The sequence below is a fragment of the Cetorhinus maximus genome, chromosome 3 (assembly GCF_964194155.1).
Source record: "Cetorhinus maximus chromosome 3, sCetMax3.hap1.1, whole genome shotgun sequence".
NCBI lineage: Eukaryota > Metazoa > Chordata > Chondrichthyes > Lamniformes > Cetorhinidae > Cetorhinus > Cetorhinus maximus.
In genome coordinates, this window is record NC_135881.1 from 137,582,552 (window position 1) to 137,608,537 (window position 25,986).

A 25,986-nucleotide genomic window follows, 5' to 3' on the forward strand; every position below is an offset into this window, starting at 1 on the left:
AGTTTAAGAAGGCAGCTCACCACCGCCTTCTCAAGGGCAATTAGGGATGGGCAATAAATGCTGGCCTAGGCAGCAACACCCACATCCCATGAATGAAGATAAAAAAAGCTTTTAGTCATCCCTCCTAACAGCTCCTTTCTTGGCTCGGCATCAACTTTTGTCTGACTACTCGTCTATAAAGTGCCCTGGGCCCTTTTCCTACATTAAAGGCAGCATCTCAACAAAACAACTACAATTTACATTACATTTCATTCATTGTAATAAAATATCCCAAGATGCTTTACAGCAACATTATCAAACAGAATTTGACACCTAGCCACCTAAGATATTTGAGCAGGAACTGAAAAACTTGAGCAAAGAAGTAGGTTTTAAGGAGCATCTTAAAGGAGGAGAGGGAAGCAGAGAGACAAAGAGGTTTAGGAAGGTAATACCAGAGCTGAAAACCTAGTCACCTGAAGGCTAATGGTCATGTGACAAAAACTGGGATGCACAAGAGGCTCAGAGATTTTTGAGGGTTGTAATGCTGAAGGTCACAGAGACAGGGAAGGAAGTTATTGCCATTATAGAAGCTCTCCTTACTCTATTACATCTAAGTAATAAAGTAGTTATGTAACTCTGGTATATGAGAGAACAATCTCTGTATTTATCACAATGAGTAAGAATAATATTTTCAAGTATCAACCAAAAAACATTTACTTCATGGTCTCTAAGCACGTGCACACAAACCTCTTTTGTCAAAAATTATGAACACTAGGCCATGTGCTTCACCCATCATGTAACAGTAGAACATTCAACTCACCATGACCATTGCCCTAATAGATCTACTACATTGTCAAATGACATTTAAAAACTGACAAAACGTGTGTTTATAAATATTGCTGACAACAATAACAGAACAACATGATTAAAAGCCCAAAGGTTTAACATTTTCATGCAGAATCGCCTGGAAGTATGATGGGGAGTTCATTTATGCTTCTGTCCCCAAATTTTCCACAACCCCAACGCATAATGATCTATTTAACGTAATCATGATTTGGTCCAGAATGCAACACATTTCCTCTACAAATTGGTCCAATTGGTTTAGCAAATCGCTACATCATTTCAAACACAGGCTGGGAAGCAATATCAGTCCTTCTGCAATGTATGTTTTAATTAACCATATTATTGCACCAGTAACTATTTATACTTTAGTAAGTGCAGCTGTCAATGTTTCTTTGTTAAATGCACAGCCTTTTCTGCCACTATTTGTCAAGAAATTAGAAACATATTCTTTGTATTAGCATTTACAATTTCAACACAAATTGATCATTTAGATCTCTCCAGGATACTCTGTAATTGTTGAAGTCTCAAAGGTGAGACAGGAATTTTAAGTTTGCCAGTATCTATAGGAAAACATAAAACCACAGAGAAACAGTTAACACACAAAAAGGCCAATCAGAAGCTGGGAATTCTTAAACATGCCACAGACAATAGTGTTCACAAAGAAGAGTAGCAGCCTCTAGTGGTGAATCTGTTGTTCTATTGCTTTTAACCTGGTATCTCAAGATTACAAGCCTAGAATCAATGTTCCTCTGTTAAATTGCATCACTGTACCACAGTCTAATTCAACAGAATAATATCCATTATTATCTGAACTTTCCTTACTTTAGTCTTTGCCAGCAAAGGAAGGCCAACATATTTCTTTACTATATTTCTAATCCTGTATTTCAGTCATAGCAATAAAGCATTCAGTTACAGTTCGTAAGGTATTTCCCAATGGGTGTACTTACGGCAGGATGCCCAGGGCAGTAGCTGTAACTGGCATGGGACTGATAGTGAACATTAGCCCTAGGGTAGGTGTAACTGTTCCAGGCAGACTGGTTGTTGTTCCACTGTGGTGTAAAGCCAGGGCTCATGGTGACTCTTGCTTTACTGTTCTGGTATGTTCTCACTGCAGGGCCCGACTGCTAGGGATCAATAAAATTAGAACTGTAAATAGCATTCAGTGCAGCAGATATAAAATACAATTTGCCACCCTTTGTGGTCAAATAACCAGTATCATAAGTTAACAATTTTAATTCAAGAACACTTTTAATAAGCTAATTTTTCTTAGATTATATTTTGTAATTATGCATTTAAAGACTCTTTTTTTGTGTAATTCTCAACATTTTTTCATTGTGAAAATATAGCAATGGAAACTCCATGTATGTTGAATTCTGGTAGGAGATAACTACAGTGCTGAAAGGTGTCTCTTACACTGTACTGTGTACTGTGCTCAGGTTAAAAAGTCACTAAAATTACTGTATACTCCTTGGGCTCAGCCTCATGAATCTGAACGGAACTTCAGGACGATACCTTAACTCTCAAGCCTCCAATAATTAAGTCCATTACTTGCACAATGGGTAAATAATTGGCAAATTAAGTTCAATACAGATAAGTGTGAGGTAGCACATTTTGATAGGAAGAATAGGAAGATTACTTATTACTTGGAAGGTTCAAGTCTGGGTGGGGTAGAGGAACAAAGGTATCCAGGAGTACAAATATATCAATCACTAAAAGTTGCACCATAGGTTAGCCAAAAAAATTCTGATCAAGAACTCGGCTTTATTTATATTGGGGGATAGAATTGAAAAGTAAGGAAGTTATGCTAAACCTATGCCAAACCTTGCTTAGACCACATTTAGAGCACTTTGCGCAGTTCTGGTCACCATATTATGAAAAGGATATTGAAGCATTGAAGAAGGTGCAGTGAAGATTTACAAGGATGATACCAGAAATGCGTGGGCATACATGTCAAAGAAGGATTGACAGGCTGGGTCTCTGTTCTCATGAAAAAAGAAGCCTGACTGGTAACTTAATAGAGACCTTTAAAACTATGAAAGATTTTGATAAGAGTGGATACACGGAGTATGCTTCTTTGAGCTGGATTTTCCTGTCCCAAAGCAGGGCTGAAGTGTGTCAGGCAGGCTTTGAAAAAGTCGGGATTTTCTGACCCCGACATCAGTGGGCATCGTCGCAGGTGAGGTGGGAAAATTTGGAGAGCTGTTGCGGCTCTCCAAATTGTCCTGTCTGGCTTGGGATGATGCCTGCCGGTGTCAGGGCATGAAAATCCCACCCTGAATCTGGGATTCCCACCCCCATTCCTGGGCTGGGTAGGAGAGTTTACAGTTGGCTGGGCTGTTCTACATTTATGTAGGTCATCCTGAAGTTGGGTGAGAGGTTTTAAAGTCATTTTCTGCGGCCTTATAAACAGGAGGAAGGTTCGAAGGTTGTGGGCTGTTCTAAAGATGTGTCTAAAGTCGAATGGGCAGTTCATGGGCAGGCCAAAGTGGGATAAGGAGTCAGATTAGAAGCCCGCATGTAGATGTTCCAAAGGCACATCTTCAGAATTGGGCATTTTATGGAGTTAATGGAATTGAACCGGTTTTGGTAGGTGACGTGAATCACACCAGCACAGAGCTGGCGTAAACCATGGGGAATAATGGTTTGGATGCAGGCACTATCTGAAAGCTATGTTCAAAATGTGTTGTCTATTGTACATGTCATAATGAAATGCTGTATCTTAAGTTATATGTATCTTTTATGTAGTGAGTGATGATAGGGCTTTGTTTTGAAAAGGTAAATACCCATTAAAAAATGTTGCCAGGCTATTAGTCCTGATAAATGGCAAGCTGTCAAGGAAATAAACAGAATTGTGAAAGTAGAACATCTTCAGATGCATTAGAGTATATTATCCTAAATAATGTGCTATTCTACATCATACAATGGTGAAATCCAGATCTAATAGTGTGAAATGTCCACACTGCTTTGATTTTATCCTTTGAAGTTCAACTCACCCATCTGTTTGGCTGTTTCAAAGCTTTGATGGATGGCTGAGCTTCTAGCTGAGTTCAAAGTCATTAATGGAATCTGCTCGGGAGACTTTTTTGACACATTTCTTCAGTGGAATCACGTTATGAATGCTTGGCTGGCTTCCAAATCCGCTAATAGGGCAAGGTTTTATGCTCTCCCACTGATGGATTTGAAGGGGTGGGCTCATTAAATCCAGGGGGTGCCCTCCTTAATGTTCCCTTGGCCCCACTGGAGAGACCCCAAGGCTTTACCCCCCAGTATCCATTTCCCACTGACCTCTCAAACTGCCGCCCCCCCACACCCCTTGCCACCCCTTATGGAGCAAGCCAGCTTGGCTCCTAGCAAGATCCAAAGCCACAAGCTTCTGTCCTGAAGTGCTGGAAAGCTGCTGGCAGCTCTCTGAGGCAGGATGTCCTGTTCCTGAGGGGTGGAAATCCTTCCTCCAGCATATAAACAGCAGCAAGGCAGCTGTTATTCCCCTCAGTGCCTCCCCCTCCACTAATGTTATAGCTTGTGGGTGGGAAATCAAGCATCTCATATAATTCATCCCGTGGTTTCTGCTTGGCAGGGGTTGTTTATAGAGTTGTGCAGCAGAATTACATTATGGATGCTTGACTGACTTCCAAATCCACTGATAGATTCTGCTTAGAAGGGGTTGTTGAAACAGTTACCAAGGGGAATGTGAGCCTGTTCTGTTTGACAGATTTATGAGTTTTCAAGGAGATAATGTTTTTTAATTGGATTTTCAAGTAATGTTTATTTATTTTGACTGATTATCAGAGACTTCTAAATGTCACTATAAAGCTTGCGAGTTCTATTTATAGTGGATACCAGGTGGATAGGTTGGTAGGTACGAGGGTAAGATGTATATTGGGGCACAGGGTGGAGAACTGAGGGGAGTATGGAGGTGAGGGGGTAGGGTGCTATAGGGGTGAGTGTGTTATGGTGGGTGAAGAGTATGGAGGAGGGGTGGGGGTAAGGGGGTGAGGGAATAGGGGAGGAGGGCCTCACACTCATCTGCAGAACTGAGTCAATGTCCAGCAACCAATGTGGGCCTTTTCACCTGGCTGCTTTGGCATTGGCCTGTTTTCATCTCTGTCTTGGGCCTGCTGCCAACTCCAGCCATCCCCAGCTCCCCAACATGAAGATAGTGTTGAAGGGCACTGCCAGCTGGAAGGCGGAATTGTGACATCGGGAAACCTTCAAACTCCCAATTTCTACCTCATAGATGAAAATCTGGCCGCTCTTGTGGGGAATAACATAACTAGAGGCCATCAATATAAGATAGTCATCGAGAAATCCAATAGGGAATTCAGAAAAAAAACTTCTTTGCCCAAAGTATCATGAAAAAGTGGAATCTGCTACCACAGGGAGTGGTGGAAACGAATAGTTTAGATGCATTAAAGAGAAAGCTAGACAATTATTTCAGAGAGAAGGGAATGGATGATTATGGTGGTATATTTAGAAGACAAAAGATGGGAAGAGGCTTGAGAGGAACATAAACACCGCATGGACTGGTTGGATTGAAAGGCCTCTTTCTGCGCTGTATATCCTGTGTAACCTTATGTAGTCTTAGAGCTACCAGGTCACATTAATAGAGCTTTTCACAAGTTTTAACATCTACTTTGAGTTCAACTTTGGTCAGCAAATTTATCTAGTTCATCATATGACATTCTCAGAAGTGGTCCTATATCAGTTTTTTACCGGACAATAGGTGAAGTAGTATGATACTGCCAGGTTTTTCCAGTGGAATTTCTGTCTTTAGGGATCAGCTGTAATGAACTAACCCAAGGTAAAGGACTGGGCAAGCGAAGTATTGTTCAGCGTCCCAGTTTTCTGTTTGTTTTTAATACTATACTGGAAAAGGAGAAAGTCACAACTCTGGGAATATAAAACTGCTGTATGAGTGATGAATGCAATCTATCTCATCAAAGACTTTACATCATCCATTTCATTCCATCTAATACATACTGCCCATTCTTCAGAGATAATGAAGCAAAATTCTGTAATATTTAACCAACCTGATGTAATTCTAATTTATTGCCTTCCAAAAGTGACATTATTCTCCAGCCTCAGTAGCACAGTAACCCAGTAACCATCATGTATTAGATTATCTCTGCCTATACCTATCTCTATAATTTCCAAACTCCTTCACAGTCATTTATCCAGCAACCAGCAGTATACCTGTTGCATTAAGCTGTGAGACTTAAAGGACTCTTAAAGATAGAACAAATTAGTGGATTACTTATGACTAAAGACAATCAATTTTTCTCTCACTCATATTTCAATGATGCCCAAGTATGTCTCTCACTCATATTTTCAAATGATGCCCAAGTTTATGTTACTCATCACCTGTCACATGAAGGGTTTTGAGAGTAGTTACTGAGAAACTGTAGATATGAGAAATAGGAAGATCATTAACTAGAGGACACAGACCTAAGGTAACTGGCAAGAGAATCAAGTGGGATTTGAAGAGACATTCTGTTACACAGTAAGTTTTGATGATCTGGAATACACTGCCTGAATGGATGGTGAAAGCAGATTTAATGGTAACTTTCAAAAGGATGTTGCATATATACTTGGAAAGGTAAAACAAAATACAAGGATATGGGGAAAGAGCAGGGCAGTGGGATCAACTGGATAGCTCTTTCACAAGTACATAAGAACATAGGAATTAGGATTAGGAATAGGCCATTTGGCCCATCGAGCCTGCTCCACCATTCAATAAGTTCATGGCTGGTCTAATTGTAGCATTCCACTTTCCAGCCTATTCCCAATAGCCCTTGACACCTGTGTAGTTCAAAAATCTATCTAGCTCAGCTTTGAATACGTACAATGACTTAGCCTTCACATCTATCTGGGGTGGAGAATTTCAAAGATGAATGACCCTCTGAGAGAAGAAATTCCACCTCATCTGTCTCTGAAATGGGCACCCACTTATTTTGTAACTAATTCCTCTTGTTCTAGATTCCCCCATCAGGTGAAACATCTTCTCAGCATCTACCCTGCCAAGCCCCCTAAGAATCTTCTATTTTTCAATAAGATCACCTTTCATTCTTCTAAACTCCAAGAAGTGTAGGCCCAACCTGCTCAGTCTTTCTTCCTAAGACAATGCTTTCATCCCAGGAATCAAACTAGTGAACCTTCTCTGAACTGCCTCCAACGTAAGTATATCCCTCCTTAAGTAAGGAGACCAGTACTCTAGGTGCGATGTCACCAGTTGTAGCAAGAATCCCTGCTTTTATAGTCCATCCCCTTGAAATAAAGGTCAATATTCCATTTGGCTTCCCAGGTACTTGCTGTGCCTGCATGCTAACTTTTTATGTTTTACGTACAAGGACAATCACGGTAGACTCCTCGTTGTTCAAATATGTGGGGCCAGATCCACCTTACAGGCACTGAGAGCACACAGAGAGAATGAGAGCCCGCCCACCAGGGATCCGGCGTGTTTCCCAGGAATGCATAATTAATGCAGCGTGAGAAGCCGCCATTGAGGCTGGCGGGTAAACCATCATTTAGCCTGCCTGCTACTGCACTTAGTGCAAATCTGGACGATTCCGCCCCCATAGATCTTATCTTGTGCAATAACTTTTTATGTGGCACCTTATCAAATGCCTTTGGGAAATCCAAAAACACTACATCTACTGGTTCCCCTTTATCCACCATGTTCACTCTACCTGATTGTATACCGATTTTCTAAATGTCTTCCTACTACTTCCTCAATACTGAAGTCTAGCATTAAATCAATGATAGACATTAAGCTGCTTAGCCTATGGTTTTCTGCTTTCTGCCTTCCTCCTTTCGTGAACAGAGGTGTTACATTTGTAGTTTTCCAATCTGCTGGGACACTTCCAAAATCTAGGGAACTTTGGAAGATTACAACCAATGCATTCACTGTTTCTGCAGCCATTTCTTATAAGACCCTAGGATGCAGGCCATCAGGTCCATGGGACTGGTCAGCCTTTAGTCCCATTAGTTTTCCTAGTACTTCTTCTCTAATGATCATGATTGTTTTAAGTTCCTCCCTCCCTTTTGTTCCCTCTGATTCTGTTTTATGAAGTCTCTCACTGGGCTATAAAAACTTGCAATAAAGAGTTGTTGATTCTTATAAATAGCACAACTGAAATGACGGAAGAGCGGCAGCAATAGCAGCAGCAGCATGTTACATTGCTGTAGTGCTCCTCATATTCAAAAGAATATGTTGGAGCACTTTAGAAATAGGAATCAGGAGGAAATTGAAGCTAGAGCTTTGTAGGAAGAGTAGGGGAAAACATCATTGCAGAATAGGGTCTCCAGCTATCTTTAAAAGCAGAGGGGGAGGTGATAAGGAGGAGATGTTGAGACAGTTCGAATGGGCAGATCCACGGAGGTTGAAGGAGCAGCTGCCAACAATGAAGTGCAGCACTTGGAGTAACACAGAAGGCATGCAGGAGCAGACAGCCATGAGGCATCACTAAGGTAGGACTAAGATAGGGTAGGATGGAACCATAATGAATGTTAAAGCAAGAACAAGCATCATAAAGTTTACTGGAGGTTGGCAAATACGGGCATGATTAAGAATGTGAGAATGTAGCCATGTTGTATAAGTAAAGACACAGACTGTAGCAGCCTGGATGACTTGTGGTTTTTGTTGAATGGAATTTGGGAGTTTGGATGAATATGACACAGGAGAAGTAAAGCTGTGGGTTAAAGTTTTGGCAGAAAATGACAGATGTGGAGGGAAGGGGGAAGTGGGTAATGTTTTGGAGGCGTTGAGTGTTGAAGAAAGATGTTAGTGATGATAAGGTGTGGGAATGAAAGCTGAGCTCAGGTTCCAGCAGTCCACTGAGATTCCACAATTCTCATCTTAAACTGAAGAGGCAAACAGGGAGATTGATGGAATCAAGGCCAGAAGTGTGTAAGTGTTGTAAAAACCAAAGAGAATGGTCTCAGTTTTGTTACCATTTAACTGGAGGAAGTTTAAGTGATGAGTCCACAAAATGGTGTCTTGCAGTTCAGCCCAAATTTGTCAGTTTGTGTTTTAAATGTTTGCTTTTTGTAAACTTTGCCATTTTAAAGTTCGGTGTAATGTAATGTGTTGAAGGCTGTCCAGGATGTCAATCTTTACACAACAGGACAAAATAATTTTCTTTATCAGTTATCCAGAAGGAAGGTGATTGCTTTTATATGCGTTCTTATAGACAGAGGCAGTAACTTTAACTTTTAGTGATGGCGTAAAATGAGCGATATTGGATTAGCTATTCATCACACAGCTTGTTCGATTTTTTTTTGCATCAACTTTACCAGAGGGTAAAATTGGGTTCGTTGTATAACAGGTGCCATGTCCAAAATTGTAGTATAAAGGGTTGATGCTAAATGCGATGTATGGTTTGCATCATCAGTGGCATAGGATCACGTGACAACAGAACATGGACAGAGGTAGTTCTATGCAGAACCTGGTACTGAGACTATAATGTACATAGTTAATATAATGTTCAATAAAAGGTTGTTTGCCAACAGCCTTGCCTCCAGCAGTATCTGTAAGTCCAGATCGTGAACAAACCTGTTTAAGACCCACAACGATGTTAACAGACAGTGACGGAGGAAAACACAATGAAAGAAGCAACCAGTGAAGAGCCCAGCAAGTGGAAGAAGCAGCAAGAGAAACAACTGCAGGGCAATGACAGTGGCATCTTCAACCAAAATCTAGAAAAGGCTACAGTAAAGGGGAACTATGGAGAGAATCCAACCTTTGCTAGAGTACTTCGACCATGCGGAAGATCCAGATCACGCCGAGAAGTGGCATAACTGGCGTTGCAGGTTTACCAGGTACAGAAGAGCTTTGAGATTAGCAGAAAAGACCAGCAAGGAACAGGTCAGTGCCTTACTCTGCACAATAGGCAGTAGTGCAGGCGTTGTAATGGTCAGACAGGGAATAAATGAAGACATGGTGAAATATGAAGAAGTTATCAAAGCCTTTGGCACTTATTTTAATCTTCGAAGGAACATCTTTATAGAAGGGGAGAAGTTCAAGAGATGATATGAGCGAGCATAGATTCCCTCATCAATGATTTATGTCCATTCGCTGGATTCAGGAGCCCTGAAAGATGAATTAATTCAGATGACATTGTTGTAGGAGTCTAAGACAAGACTTTGGGTGGAATTTTCTGTACCCATTGGCATTGGGCGTCATGGCGGGCGTGAGTGGACAACATGGCGAGAAGGCCAAAAATCAGTTTCACGACATCGTGAAGCCAGTTTGCAATCGTCCACTCAGCCTGTCAATGGCGGGCCGCTTTTCCTGTTGCTGGACATCGGGAGCTTCATTTTAATACATCTGCATATCATTATAAGCTCTGCTTGCCGGAATTATCCCCCCACGGTGGATCATCCGGGCATGTTGGCAGGATTGCACACCGATGTGTTTCCCAACTAAACATAAGCAACATGCATGTGATGGACTGCACTTCACTCGGGACTTTGAGGTTTGTTTGCCTACCTTGCTTCGGTCAGCATTCGCTGTCATCAGCACCAGGCTTCGCAGGCAGAACCACATCACTCTTGGGGAGGCTCATGGTCAGATCTCTGCTTATGAAACCAACTGTAAGGCGGGGGTAGCTTTTCAACTGGGTGGCTGCAGGGCTAGGGCTTGCTTGGGGAATGGGGAGAACTGGTCTCAGGCAAGGGAAGAGGCTGCAGGGCTAGGGCTGTACTGGGGAAGGGGGTATCCCAGGGGGTGTATGGGGACACATGTTGATCTGTGCAAGTGGCCTCTAGAGGGTGAGAGCTGAGCAGGCAGCCTCCAGAGGAGATGAGGCCAGATGGAGATGTGAGAGTGTGTGTGAGAGACTGAATAGTGATGAGTTTAAAGCAATGGGATGGTTGCCTTACCCTGGCGGCACAGATGAGATCATTCACCCTCTTTCTGCACTGGGTGCTGAACCTTTTCTGTGCAGCATTGCCACCACTGACCACCTCTGCCACCACCTCCCAAGCCAGAGTGGTGACACTGATGGGCCTCCTGCAGCCAGAGCAAGGGTTGAGGACATGGCAGCAGGCTCCAACAGTGTCCACAAGGTATCGCAGGGGTGCATCACTGAATCGGGGGCTGCAGTCTTCTGGTCTTTTGGGGCCGTGTCTTCTGTGCAGTGGTCCTGGGTTGAAAGCAGGGAGAGGTATGCACGCAGCTGCACTTAAAATACGTCGCCCGGCGTGAGGAAGCGGCGAGGTGGTAGCTTGGCAGGTGAATCGGAGGCCGCTCACCAGCGAAATGGCGTGTTTCCCGGGAATGCATGATTAATGAGGCAGGATGGGGATGAAAACCCGCCATTGCGGCCAGCGGGTAAAACGTCCTATTTCCTACCTGCTACCACACTCCGTGCAAATCTGGGACAATTCCGCCCCTTATCAGATCTTGAGGGAAGGTTTGACCCTTTCGAAGGCTATGTTGTTAACAAGGCAGGCAGAAGTGAGAAAGCAAAACCAGATTTTTATTCGAGGCGAGAAAGAAATCTTGTGGGAGAAAAGTGGCTGAGCCAGTGCAGATTGTAGCACGTAGAAGTAGCAGCGCACCTAATCCAAAACAGAGGAAGAGTGAAGGAGGTGTGGTGGCCACCATTATGCAGTGTTCTCATTGTGGTGGGAAAAGCCTGCATTGGCACAAAGAATGCATCACCATTTCTGCGAGAAGAGAGGCCATTTTCAAGCAAAAAGCTCATCATACAAAAATTAAAGGAGAAAAAACAAAGATCATCTAATAAGTTGAAGAAAAGAAAGATCATGAAGTGCCTATTCTTTAGAGAAATTACAGGATCAAATGGGAACTACTGGAGCACAAACATTACGGTCAATGGACACGAAACTAACTTCAAATCAGATGTTGGAACGAGAATTTCAATTCTTTCAGATACAGAACGGAACAGTTAAAACCAGACTTCCTGCAGCCATTGACCATAAGGCTCCATGGTCCAGGAGGCATTCAGCTGAAGGTCAAGGGAAAGTGGCTGCCAAATGTTAGTACAAAGGAAGAGGTGATGGCCTAGTGCTCTTGATGCTGGACTAGTAATCCAGAGATGCAGGGTAATGCTCTGGGGAATTAAAAGTCTAACGTTGACCATGAAACCATTGCTGATTGTCATAAAAATCCATTTGCTTCACTAATGCCCTTTAGGAAGGAAATCTGCCGTCCTTACCTGGTCTGGCCTATATGTGACCCCAGACCCACAGCAATATGGTTGACTCTGAAATAGCCTAGCAAGCCATTTGTATTTGTCAGTTGTAACAAACTGCTACAAAGTCACAAAAAAGGAATGGAACCAGATGAACCACCTGGCATCAACCTCGGCACAGGGAACGACAACAGCAATCTCAGCTCTGTCGACCCTGCAAAGTCCTGCTTACTAACATCTATGGGCTAGTGCCAAAGTTGGGAGAGCTGTCTCACAGACTCCCCACAGAATCATATCTTATAGATAATGTCCCACACACCACCATCACCATCCCTGCTGGTGGAGCAGGACATAACCAGCAGAGGTGGCGGCACAGTGGTATACAGTTGGGAGGAAGTTGCCCTGGGAGTCCTCAACATTGACTCTAGACCCCATGAAGCCTCCCTCAGCTCAGGGTGGCAAAGGCGCAGAATGTACTGTGGGTGGGGACTTCAACATCCATCACCAGGAGTGGCTCGGTAGCACCACTACTGGCCGAGTCCTAAAGGACATAGCTGCCAAACTGGGTCTGCAGCAGGTGGTGAGGGAAAAACATACTTGACCTCATCCTCACTAACCTGCCTGCCTCAGATTCATCTGTCCATGATAATATTGGTAGGAGTGACCACCGCACAATTGTTGTGGAGACGAAGTCCCACCTTCACATTGAGAATACCCTCCATTGTGTTGTGTGGCACTACCATAGTGCTAAATGGGATGGATTTCGAACAGATCAAGCAACTCAAGTCTGGACATCCATGAGGCACTGTGGGCCATCAACAGCAGCAGAATTGTACTCAAACACAATCTGTAACCTAAAGGCCCGGCATATCCCCCACCATACCATTACCTTCAAGCCAGGGGATCAACCCCAGTTCAATGAAGAGTGCAGGAGGGCACCAGGAAGAGCAGCACCAGGTATACCTAAAAATGAGGTGTCAAGCTGGTGAAGCTATAAAACAGGACTACTTGCATGCCAAACAGCATAAGCAGAAAGTGACAGACAGGGCTAAGTGATCCCACAACCTATGGATCAGAACTAAACTCTGCAGTCCTGCCACATCCACTCGTGAATGGTGGTTAAACAAATAAACAACTCACTGGAGGAGGAAGCTCCACAAACATCCCCATCCTCAAAGATGGAGGAGCCCAGCACATCACTGCAAAGGGTAAGGCTGAAGCATTTGCTACAATCTTCAGTCAGAAGAGCTGAGTGGATGATCCCTATCTGCCTCCTTTGGCACCACAGATGCCAGTCTTTAGCCAATTTAATTCACTCTACATGATATCAAGAAATGGCTGAAGGCACTGGATAGTGCAAAGGCTATGGGCCCTGACAATATTTTGGCAATAGTACTGAAGGCTTGTGCTCCAGAAGTTGCCACACCCCTGGTCAAGCTGTACCAGCACAGCTACAACACTGGCATCTACCAAGCTATGTGGAAAATTGCTCAGGTATGTCTTGTACACAAAAAGCAGGACAAATACAACCTGGCCAATTACTGCCCCGTCAGTCTACTCTCGATCATCAGTAAAGTAATGGAAGGGTCATCAACAGTGCTATCAAGCGGCACTTGCTTAGCAATAACCTGCTCACTGACGCTCCTGACCTCATTACAGCCTTGCTTTAAACATGGACAAAAGAGCGGAACTCTCAAGGTGAGGTAAGAGTGACTGCCCTTGACATCAAGGCTGCATTTACCTGAGTGTGGCATCAAGGAGCCCCAGCAAAACTGGAGTCAATGGCAATCAAGGTGGGGGAACTATCTGCTGATTGGAGTCATACTTAGCACAAAGGAAGATGGTTGTGGTTGTTGGAGGTCAGCCATCTCAGCTCCTGGACATCACTGCAGGAGTTCCTCAGGGTAGTGTCCTCGGCCCAAACATCTTCAGCTGCTTTATCAATGACCTTCCTTCCATCATAAGGTCAGAAGTGGGGATGTTCGCTGGTGATTGCACAATGTTCAGCACCATTCACGACTCCTCAGTTATTGAAGCAGTCCATGTCCAAATGCAGCAAGACCTGGACAACATCCAGCCTTGGGCTGACAGGTGGCAAGTAACATTCACGCCACACAAGTGCCAGACAATGACTCGAACAAGAGAGAATCTAACCATCGCTCCTTGAAGTTCAATAGCATTACTATCACTGAATCCCCCACTATCAACATCCTGGATGTTACCATCGACCAGAAACTGAATTGGACTAGCCATTTAAATACTGAGGTTACAAGAGCAGGTTAGAGGCTTGGAATCCTGTGATGAGTAACTCACCTCCTGACTCCCCAAAGCTTGTCCACCATCTACAAGGCACAAGTTAGGAGTGTGATGGAATACTCCCCACTTGCCTGGATGAATGCAGTTCCCACAACACTGAAAAAGCTTGACACCGTCCAGGACAAAGCAGCCCACTTGATAGGCACCGCATCCACAAACATTCACTCCGTCCACCACCGATGCACAGTAGCAGCAGTGTGTACCATCTACAAGGTGCACTGCAGGAATCCAACAAGACTCCTTAGACAGCACCTTCCAAACCCACTATCACTACTATCTGGAAGGACAAGGACAGCAAATAGATGGGAACACCACCGCCTGGAAGTTCCCCTCCAAGTCACTCAGCATCCTAACTTGGAAATATATTACCATTCCTTCACTGTCGCTGGGTCAAATTCCTGGAACTCCCTCACTAGCAGCATTGTGGGTGTACCTCCACCACATGGGCTGCAGCGGATCAAGAAAGCAGCTCACCACCAGGTCAAGGGAAGGTAGAGATGGGCAATAAATGCTGGCCCAGCCAGTGAAGCCCACATCTTGTGAATGAATAAAAATAAAAGAGAAATCACAGGTATTTTGTATGTGATCCAAAAGCAAAAATATTCATTGTTATGTTGAAAAGCCTGCACTCATCTACAAAGTACATAGGGCAGGATTTTCACCTCGCTGGGCGGGAGCAACAGGCGGGCCTAGAACCGGTCGTGAAGCTGCCTGCCACCCACCACCTCCAATTGGGCCCCAACATTAACCACCAGCCAGCATGAAACGTGCGCTACAACGCTGAGTGCTGCTGGGGTTGGGGCAGGTGGAGGGCGAGCGTGGAAGTTTGTGTATGTACGCGAGTGCACACATTGAAAGCTCCCTGAGGCTCAGAGCTGCCTCAGGGAGCTGAAGGTTTTTAAAATAAAAAATAAAAAACTTACAAATGTTGAAAACATGTCCCCTCATGTGACCTCATGAGCAGGGACATATTATAAATGACATTTCACCATTTAAAAACATTTCTAATTCCTGTTGGAACCGCATCCTGTCCGTGGATGAGGCTTCATAAAAAATCCAAAGGCCGCCAGGCTGATTTGTCTGTCTGCCAACCATAAGGTTGGATGGGCAATGAGAAATTGAATTCAATTAATACTTTAATGGCCTTAACAGGCCTATTAATTGTTAGCAGGAGCGCTGCTGACTCCCACATGCCCTCGTGAACCGAAATATCACGCGAGTGCGCAATGACGTCGGGACCGTCGCCTGATGTCATCGTGCGTCATTTTACATTCGCGTGGGTCGGGCGTCCATGAATTGGAAAACCTCGAGAAAACCAGGCAGAAGATTTCCTGGGCCTGAATCTTCCGTTTGGCATGCAAGGGGGGCCCTGCACGCCGATGCATAAAATGATGCACGGTGACGTCTGGCGTGCGTCCCGATGTCACTGCACGTCATTCCGATCTTCAGGTAGCGCTGAGCGCTTCCGGCTGCGCGTCACACTGGGCGGGCCTTAATTGGCCCGCCCACGTAAAATGGCGGCATGCAGCCGATCACGGGCAGCAATCAGCTTCACGCCCACTCCCGCACAGCCCGCCCAACGAGGAGAAAATTCTCCCCCTGGGAACAACAGGTGAAGAAGCCGGACAAACCTGGCCAAGGCACACAACAAACAACAGCAGATGCATTGTCATGCATTCCTATTGAGAAGCCTGAACAGGAGGACAGAAGCCATGTTGAGGAGGCACAGTCATATGCCTCATTGACTACAAAATTCCTACCAGCACAAAAAGCAGATGAAGATTGGGCTAAAATTAGAGAATACTACAAAAAAGGATGGCCAGAATGTGTTCCAAACAAGCTCATCCAGGAACGTAAATAATGTATTTATTGGAGTCAGAGACTTGGGGGGAGATGTAGTATCAAGGTGGGTGGAAGATCCGGAAGGGGGGTGTGGGATGAGTCCGGCGGGCTGGCCTTATAATGGTATGCTGATATATTACAATGACATTCCCAACGTCCGATGGCAGGGAATGCGGCCTGCCATCGGTGGGCTGAGCGGACGATCACAAACTTCTTCACAACACCGTGAACCCAATTTTTGGCCTTCTCGCCATATCGTCCACTCATGCCACAGAACACGCCCGACACCAGCGGGCACAGAAAATCCCAGCCCCAGTTTTAACCATCCCATTGCTTACCGAAGTATTCATTGTACATTGGGAAATTTGGTTTGATAGAGGTGTTCATCACCATGAGGGGTCTAGACAGAGTAGATAGAGAAACTGTTCCGTTTGGTGGAGAGGGTGAGAACTGGAGGACATATATTTAAGGTGATCGGCAAAAGAACCAAAGTTAACATAAGGAATTTTTTTTTATGCAGTGAGTGGTTAGGATCTGGAATGCTTTGCTTGAAAGTGTGGTGGAGGCAGATTCAACTGTGGCTTTCAAAAGGGAATTGGATAATTATCTGGTGAGAAAGATCTGCAGGGTTTCAGTGTAAGGGTGGGGGAATGAGTCTAGCACAGAGTGCCAGTGCAGAATCGATGGGCCAAATGACTTCCTTCTATACTATAACCATTTAATAATTCTGACAGTTATGGATGGCCTATTACATATCATATAATTAAAAGAAAAACAGTAAAGACACAGTAGAAGCAACAAAGACTAAATGCATATAAGTTCTGTACAGTAGAACTTGCCAATGACAATGTCCAATGTTGAACTAAATCCAATTTACAATAAAATCTGTTCCTCTTGCATAGACACAAAAAAAACTTCAAGGCCCGAATCTTCGGGTCGGCGTGCAGGGCTCGCCGACACGTAAAATGATGCGTTGTGACGTTGGGCATGGGTCCCGATGTCACCGTGCGTCATTCAGATCTTCAGTTTGGCGCCGGAGTCGGCTGCGCGTCTGCCGAACTGTCAAAGGCCTATTAAAGCCATTTAAATATCAATTGAAAGAATTAACAGAGCTGCCCGTCCAGCCTTAAGGTTAACGGACATGCGAAGAGCCCAGGCGGCTTTCGCATTTATCATGAAACCTCATCCGCGGGTAGGATTACGTTTCTTGAAGGCTTTTAAACTTTAATAAAAATTTTAAATAAAATTCATAGACATGTCCCAGCTCAAGTTTTTAAAATCTTTTATTGACTTTTTGATAATGACATTAATCTCCCTGAAACACGGAGCTGCCTCAGGGAGATTTCTGCGCTCTTTCACGCGCACGGAGTGCTCAGCGTTTCTGGGCGCGCGTCACGCTGGGCGGGCCTTAATTGGCCCGCCCAAGGAAAAATGGTGGCACGCCTGCTCCCGCTTAGCGCCCCCCGATGGGGAGAAAATTCCCCCCCAAGTACTTGTTATCTAGGGATAGAGCTTTTCATCACTATAAGCATATCTGTAAAGAGAACAAGCAAATAAAATAAAGAACTTGAACTTTTAAATTCCATGTCATAGGTTATAATTGAGAAATTCTAAAATCTTGGTGTTCACACTTTCTCAAAGTCCCTGAAGTAATACTCCTATTTCTACAGAAAATATAAAAATTCAAGAAAACAAAGCTTTAAAATTCCCCATATATCTCACAGCCCCAGTGTTCTGTTTTGCTTAACAACTCCATGTATGCATGAGGGACGGAAGAGGACAAACAATTTCCTGTGTATATTAGATTTCCTGTCCTGCTGATTAAGAAGTCAGAATGCAGCAAACCTCACCGGCATCTTCTGTCAGGTTTATTTCGTGGAAATAAAATGTTTGTATGTTTTGGGAAGCTGCAGGAATTTTCTGGGCTAAAGCCTAAAAACCCAGCCAAATCCTCAAAACGTCACACACAGACAGAAACAATAAAAAATTGCTTCTGCTTTCCCCCCACTCCCCCGAAAATGCTGTGAATCAACAAACTCTCCAGTTGCAGTTAGCCACAAGTACAGTGAAGTAAATGTTTTATTGCCCTGAAAATGGAAGTAATAAGCTTTATAATACACATTGATAGAAACCAGTGTTTGGTTAGTGGAGCTCTACTCCTTATAAGGAGTAGAAATACAACTTTTGTTCCAATTTGATCGTGTTGGTTACAGTGTGGATTTTGGCCTATGTAGCACTAATCCAATCCATTCATTTCAAGTATCTATCTGTGAAGTCCAGACTCACAACATTTTAAACAGCTGCTTTGGAAGAAATTTGTTATTTTCCTTCACCACACTGACTCAGCTCTCAGCTTACATAATAAAATTCATTTGCCAATCAAGCCTTTTCCTTCCAATAGCGCATAGATAACATGCGCTTCAGTCAGTATTCTCAAATCCAATTCTGCATTTATACTGTAGATAGCAGTTGGGAGCCCAGTAACTGCCAAATTGATTCCGCCCTTGCTCGACCTTATTTACATACGTTCCAACTTAGAAAACGGGAAAGACTGAGAAACCCTGGTGCAACCCCCACCCCCCCCCCCACCCCTCCAAAACTGACAGAATCAAAACAGCCCAGTGACACCTGAAGATGATGGGCTTTCATCTCTGAGGTGGGTAATGGGAATCGGGAAAATTCCTGGCTCAGCCCGCCCACCACGGGAGAAAGTCCCACACAGGTGGGATTTTCACTGAGTGGGGAGAGGGGGAGGGGGCGGGTGTGGCTGCAGTCGGGCCAGCTGACCAGGGAAAATGTTCAGAGGCAGTCACAGGAGCTGGTGAGGGCTGAGGCGAGCTGCTTTAAAGGCCACCTCGGTGCTGTGGGACTTCTGTCCCACAATGAAAAAAATAAGGCTATTTAGTCCTCACCACTCACACCCCCTCACCCTCCCCATGCCCCCTCCATGCCACCTCATGCCCCCCCACCCACCTCCAGGGCCTCTCATGCCCCTATGCCAAAGTATGGCACTTCCATGACTATTCACCCACTACACACTGTGTAGAACTAATGAGCCCGCTCGTGACAACAGGGTGCGTAAAAAAAGCTTTTTAAAAAGTTATTAATTGATAACTCTCCACTTTACTAAAAGTCTCAGCAACTACATGAAAATCCAGCCCGAAGAGTTAGACTGAAAATGTAGCAGGATGTGAGCTTTTACAATTTAATCCATAGGTACAACCAATATTTGACCTTTTCTATTCCAGAAGATAGAAATATAAAGTACAGAAAAAGTGTAGTTTGCACCAGGGGTAGATTTAAAACTTATGGAAGAGAGATACGAGTGCTGAAAGCACCATATATATTTCCTGTGGGGATCAATGGGGAAATTTGATTTTGTCACTTTCTTTAGTTTGTTTTCTGACATTTTGGAGCCTACTTTAACTTTTCTTTTCAAACCAAAAATAATTTCTCCTGTAAAGCTCATTGTCATTTATCCTTCACTGGACGTTAATAGCACTTGATAAGGCCCGATATTTCTGACCAAAGATAAGTCATGTTAATTGATGAGATGAAATTGTTTGCAACTACAACAAAACCAAGCAGCAGTGCATTATACAAACACAACACAAAACTGGTTAACTATTGCACTGTGCCCGCATCCAATTACCTACCAGTGCAGAGGCAGAGGTGGGATTGCACGAATTGAGTGTATGGTAATTTAACTATTTTGAATAAATAACTTTTGCTTGTTTGAAAAGGATGAGGTAATGGCCCAGAATATCTGGAAAACTTGCACCAAAAACAATGGTGTAATTAAGGTGTGATGCTGATTTTCGGTACAAAAAACTGAGGAAATTCAGGTGTAAATCAGCTCTGCCCATTCTTACGGTGCGGCCAAATTTCCTTGGGGCTGAATTTTATATTCCACGGGTGGGCACGCGCCCAAACCGATCAGGTGTAAAATCGCGTGAGAAGACGTCGGCCGAAACCGTACCCAACATCGCCCTCATACTGATGGCCACTTTTGTGTGCAGCTGCACCAAGCTGTGTGTAGACCCTCAGTACGCAAACACCAAGTGTCACTACGTGCTGAGGTTCTACCTGTCCTCGGTGTTGCGAAGGATGGGTCTGGCCACGCTGCCGCAGAACGCTCCAAGTAGTTGGACCGTGCCGTACCACCTGTCCCTCATGGAAAAATTTATGCAGAGAAACACCTTTGACCACAAGTCCATCAGGCAGTGGTCGGCACGTAACGTCTTAGAAGCCCTGCGGGAAAAGGAGAGGGTGGATCCTGTGGGATGGTTCCCTGAGCAGACTGTCAAAGTCATTTGGCAGAATGCCTCATCGCCAGAACTTTCCAACAAGCACCAAGATGTAGCTTGGCTGGTGGTGAGAAAGGCCCTCCCCGTCAGATCCTACCAACACGCCAGGAGTTTCACCCCCTCTGTACGTTGCCCTCGAGGTGGCTGTGGTGGGGACGAGACCATTGTTCATCTCCTTGTGGATTGTGCCTTTGCAAAGAAGGTCTGGAGAGAGATGCAGTGGTTTCTGTCAAGGTTCATCCCAAGCAGTTCTATGACACAGGACTCTGTGCTCTACGGGCTGTTCCCAGGGACACACACCAAGACAAACATCAACTGCAGCTGGAGGATCATCAACTCGGTGAAAGACGCTCTTTGGTCTGCCCAAAACTTGTTGGTCTTCCAGTGCAAAGAGTTGTCCCCGACCGAGTGCTGCAGACTGACACATTCCAAGGTCCAGGACTACGTGCTGAGGGACGCACTAAAGCTTGGGACAGCCATCACAAAGGTGCGATGGGGAAAGGTCGCTGTCTAAGACCTTTCTGCCATAGTGCACCGAGGGGCTGGGAACTGTTGAGAGCCCCTCAGGCTGTACAGTTCACAATGAATGTATGCATTGAATACTAATTGTATTATAATTGTGTTGAAGCACCTCAGACTGCAACACGATGTATGTTGATAACTCCAATACCTTTGTCTGATTGTCTGTAATGACCATATTGAAATGATTGTAATATTCATTGATTGTATTGATGCACCTCATGACCCATGTGTAAAAGTTGAATCTGATTGTACTTTTGTGATGGTGATTTTGAAATGTTTTGGAATGTTCTTCCAGATATTTTATGAATAAAGTATATTTTTCAAAAAAAACATTGGGCGAGCGCCCTGACGTCATCGGGCACTCGCGCGATATTTCACTCCGTGGGCGCGCACAAAAGTCAGAAGAGAGCCTGCTGACAATTAAGAGGGCAATGGCGCAATTGTCTCCGATATTTTGTGGCCTGATCAACCTTATGGTTGGCGGATGGGCAAATTTTGCCCTTGATGGGCGGGCGGGTCCGACCAACTCGGCAGCGGGCAGGCAGGTGATCACTGCCACCAAAACGGGCTGCGCCGCTATTTTACGCGGGCAAGCCAATTAAGGCCCGCCCAGCGTGTCGCCCGATGGGAAGCGCTGTGCACTTCCTGTGCGGGCGGGGGGGTGGAATTCCCCAAAAGTGAGATTGCGCTCTTTCGTGCATGTGCATGAAAGAGCGCACATCTCCCTGGGGCAAAATGCTGCCTCAGGGAGATCGCTGAAAGGCTGGCAAATATAAAGAATAGAACAATAAAAAATTCATTAACATGTCCCCCTCATGTCACACAAGATGGGACATGTTAATGAAATAAACAAAAACTTTATTAAACGTTTTTAAAACCGCTATCAAATCTCATCCCGCCACTGGATGAGGTTTGTAAAAAAATCACTTACCTGCTTGCCCGTTGGGCCCGTGCACCGAGCTGAAGTTCGCACGGGCCCCTCAAAATCCTGGTCCATTGAAGAGTTAATGGCCATAACAAGGCCTTTAATTAATGGCGGGCATGCGTCCCGCTGCATACCCCCCCCGCCGACTGAAATATTGCGATGCCACACGCTGACGTCGGGATACTCGCATGATATTTTAAGCACTGGCGTGCGGACTCCGCCACCCGCATGCCAGCCAGAAGATTCTGCCCTCTGTTCCTACACCCCCTTTAAAATTTCACTACTGTATTTAGTTTATACTGTCTCACCATTTTTTTTGCATCAAATGCACCGCTTCATACTTCTCTGCATTAAATTACATCTGCCATTTGTCCCATTTCACCAGTCTGTCTACGTCCACCTGATGTCTGTTACCATCCTCCTCGCTGTTTACTCCATTTCTAAGCTTCATGTTGCACCTGCACATTTTAAAATTATGACCTTTATGGTCAAGTCCAGGTCATTAATATATATCAAAAGACCAGTGTGGGCTTCTGACCCCAAATTAACCCTGATGTTGGGGTCCCAAAACCTGTGGATAAAGTCCTGACCCATTGCTCTCTGCTTTCTGTCCCTCAGCCAATTTTGTACCTACAATGACACTGTTGCTTTAATCACAGGGCCTTCAACATTGTTAACAAGCCTATTCTGTGGCACTTCATTAAGTGCATTTTGGAAGTCCATTTGTACAACTTCCACTGTACTACTCTCTTCTTTCATCTACAAACTCAATTAAGTTAATAAGACATGATTTGCCTTAAAATTTTTGTTGGCAGTCATCTATTAATCCATGTTCTTCTAAGTGAAAATGTATTTTGCCTTGGTATAAATTTGGCTTTTTCCACTGTCCCCTTTCTTTTACGCTGATTTTGGATTGTTTTATGCCAATTTTGACATTCCAGGGTACAGCAATGAGATTCTCAGAAAATTTCATCATAGCTCATTGATGGGAAGATTGACATCAACTGTGATCCAGCCTTTGGTAAAATAGGCCTGAATTTTGGTCTGAAAGTGCATTCCATGCTGGGGGGTTGTTTTGACCTCGTGAATTTGGAAGATTGGGTTTCCAGAATGTCTTGCAATTTTTAATGACAGGGCGCCTTAAATTGTTGAGAGTGTCCGAAGCTTACAACACAAGGCCGCAGTTGAGATGAGAAGGTAGGTCTACTGGAGTGGGGGTGATGAGGTGGGTAAGAGAAAATCATGAGGAAAGGGGACTTGATCATGGGGGGGGTGTGGTGGAGGTCCAATTGCAAGGGCTGTTCTGATCGTGGGTGTGGGGATTTCAATGATGATTGGAGAGGGTTGTTTCAATGGTGGTCAGGGGAATGATGGTGGGGAGATTCCTGCTGTTGGTTGGTGGGTATCTGACCACAGGGGCATGCTTTGATAGTCTTGGGGGGGGTGCATGGATGGTGGTGGCGGGGGGAAGGAGGGGTGGTAAAGAGATCCCAGGAGGCAGGGTTCACTGGATAGCTTATTGAACTTGGTGGAAACACTCCTGCTCCTCCTGGCCCACAGGCAGCACTGTAAAGGCACTTAGTTTAGGGATTCAGTCCTTCTTATCTCCTTTCACCTGTCAGCTTTCCCGAAGCCTGGAAAACCAGGTTGACATAATTTTAAAATAGAATAACTGTTAAAATGAAGGCAGGCAGCTTTATTATAACCTTTGAATGACCAACCTGTCTCCTGTAAAACAATTGGTCACTCGGATCTTATCCTGCCTCTGATAAAACCGGAGGGGGTAAGTTCGAGGCAAGTTGGGTTCCAGTTTCAAAGTTCAACCTCTGAAACGACCCCAAACCCACACATTTTTGGGAGTTAAGATTTAGGCACTGGCTCGAGGAATTTCAACACCATCACTGAAAGACAACACTGACGGGTCACTCTTAAACGTCAATCTGCCTTTTACTCTTGTTGATGTTGTTCAACTTGTTGTGCATTTCAAAGTGTCTAACACAAGACAGAAACTACTTTTGGTGATGGTAACAGACCAATGCTTAACATATTCACGTGACATTCTTCCGCCTCGTATTGACAGACTGGTTTACCTATTTAAAATAAGTGGGCTTACATCCTCTATTGAAACAACACAAAGAAGACAGAAATTAGGCAGGTAAAGCATTCATCTGCCATCATCACCAACAATATTTTCCAGCCAATCTTGCTCTTGCGACTCTTGCCTAAAATGTTTATTTTCTTGTGCTCAAAATAGAAACCACTCCACATCACAATCAATAAAACTATTAAAAAAAACACAGGAAAAAACATCTTGTGCAGGAATAGAGGCCTGAGTTTTGTGCTTTCAAGTCAACCTGATTAACTGCTTTCAAAATGAGGTTGCCAATCTATTATACTCTGGCCACCCTTCTTATTTCCCTATAAATATTGACCACTTTAATGTGGACCTTGCCACCAGTCTTTCCTGGTTACTTTACTGGAACAAAGGGAACTCTATTACAAGCATGCAAATAATTTGACAATCATTTTCAAAGTTACAGGACATAGCTGGGTACTACAACTCATCCACAAACAGGCCACTGACTCTCTGTATCTCATCATAGTAATATGCTGTAGTAAATCCCTAAATATTGAGATCTTGGTGCAGTTCATCATCATTCCAACTGTAGGAACAGTGCCCTATAAATTGCTTGAAGGATACCTTCTATATTTGTTAGGGAAATGCCCTAATATGTACCTACAATGGAGTTTTAGATTGAAAAAAGACTGCATAAAATGAAGTTAACTGTTGAACTAATGCTGGGAAAAGGTTTTTGCAAAAAACAAGCAAAGTTAATTTAAACCATCACCCAGGCTTTTAGCTTGGAAGTTCCCAGATAATTTGGTCATAAAAATCTTCTAAACTAAAGGCCATAAAGAAATGAAAGCCAGAAAAGCTCCATGTAATGACCCCAGAAAGACCCATGTTTGTACTACAGACATTTCTTACTAATAGGGCCATTATTCCTATCTCAAGCCTCGGGTAGAACACCTACTTGAACATAAACATGTCACTTCTCCCTATTTGTGTGAGAAAACTCTTGAGAAATGCAAAATTGTTAAGGAAAGGGTTGTGAAGATCCTATAGCAATACCTGTCTTGCTAGGGGTAAAGCCGAGCCCCAATTACACAACACAGTCGTAGCAATCCCTGTTTTTCATGTCTGATTGGCAGAAGGTGGGTGACACAGTTGTCATCCTTGAATGCAGGGAGCCCTCCATTTGAAATTAAAATATAAAAATAAAGGGCTAACACCTGCCCTTTAGGGAAGGAAAGAGATTGACGCAACCACATCTCCCTTTAAGGTGAAGTGGTGTAAGCTCTGAACATTGCTTATAGTATCTAGACTAAATTGATCCAATTAAATTGATTACCAAAGCTGATAAGATATCTAGGAGTTTAACCCATAAAATAACCTTACCAACTGTAATAACCTCACAGTTTGATCATTGCTAGAATTAATATCCAGTGTCATTAGTGCTGATTTATAGTGCTTCACTGGATTGCCACCGTAACTTCAACTCATTTTTAAGAACAACTCTATCTATTAGCAATTTGTAATTCAGACTGTTAGGTAACCCTGACTACATCCATTCATATGAAGTGTTTGTGTACCCAACTTTAATTTAAATTATTATTTTGTAATCAATAAACCAGTATCATAGCTGCACGGTCAATTGTCTGATTCTCAGAATTCATCAGCTTACCTGATTTTTTTTTACTTCAAGTTCATGTGTCAGTAACAGTGAGAGAAAATAACACGCAGGATTTTCTGGGTGTCAGGCAGGCGGGCCTGGGAGCGGATGGGAAACAGTCCAGTGCCCACGATCGGCCCCCGACCGCGATTTCACATTGGCTGGCCAGTTAACGGCCAGCCAGCGTTAAACGCGTGTTGAGAACCTCAGCTCTGCCAGGGTGGAGGCAGGAGGAATGTGAGAGCAGAAGTTGTGCATGCATGGGGCAGCACGCACTGAAAGCTCCCTGAAGGCAGCGAGCTGCCTCAGGGAGCTGAAGATTTGTAGAAACTGAAATAAAGATTTTAAAAATGAGAGAAACA

General features: G+C 44.1%; 1 protein-coding gene across 1 annotated transcript in view; it reads right to left on the reverse strand.

The window, feature by feature from the left end:
* Positions 1–25,986, reverse strand: part of LOC144678935 (RNA-binding motif, single-stranded-interacting protein 3) — a 1,591,210-nt gene that overhangs the window by 876,016 nt on the left and 689,208 nt on the right. Inside the window, exon 4 of the mRNA XM_078539043.1 lies at positions 1,770–1,946. Coding sequence (XP_078395169.1) covers positions 1,770–1,946 — 177 coding nt within the window. The remainder of the gene's footprint in view (positions 1–1,769; positions 1,947–25,986) is intronic.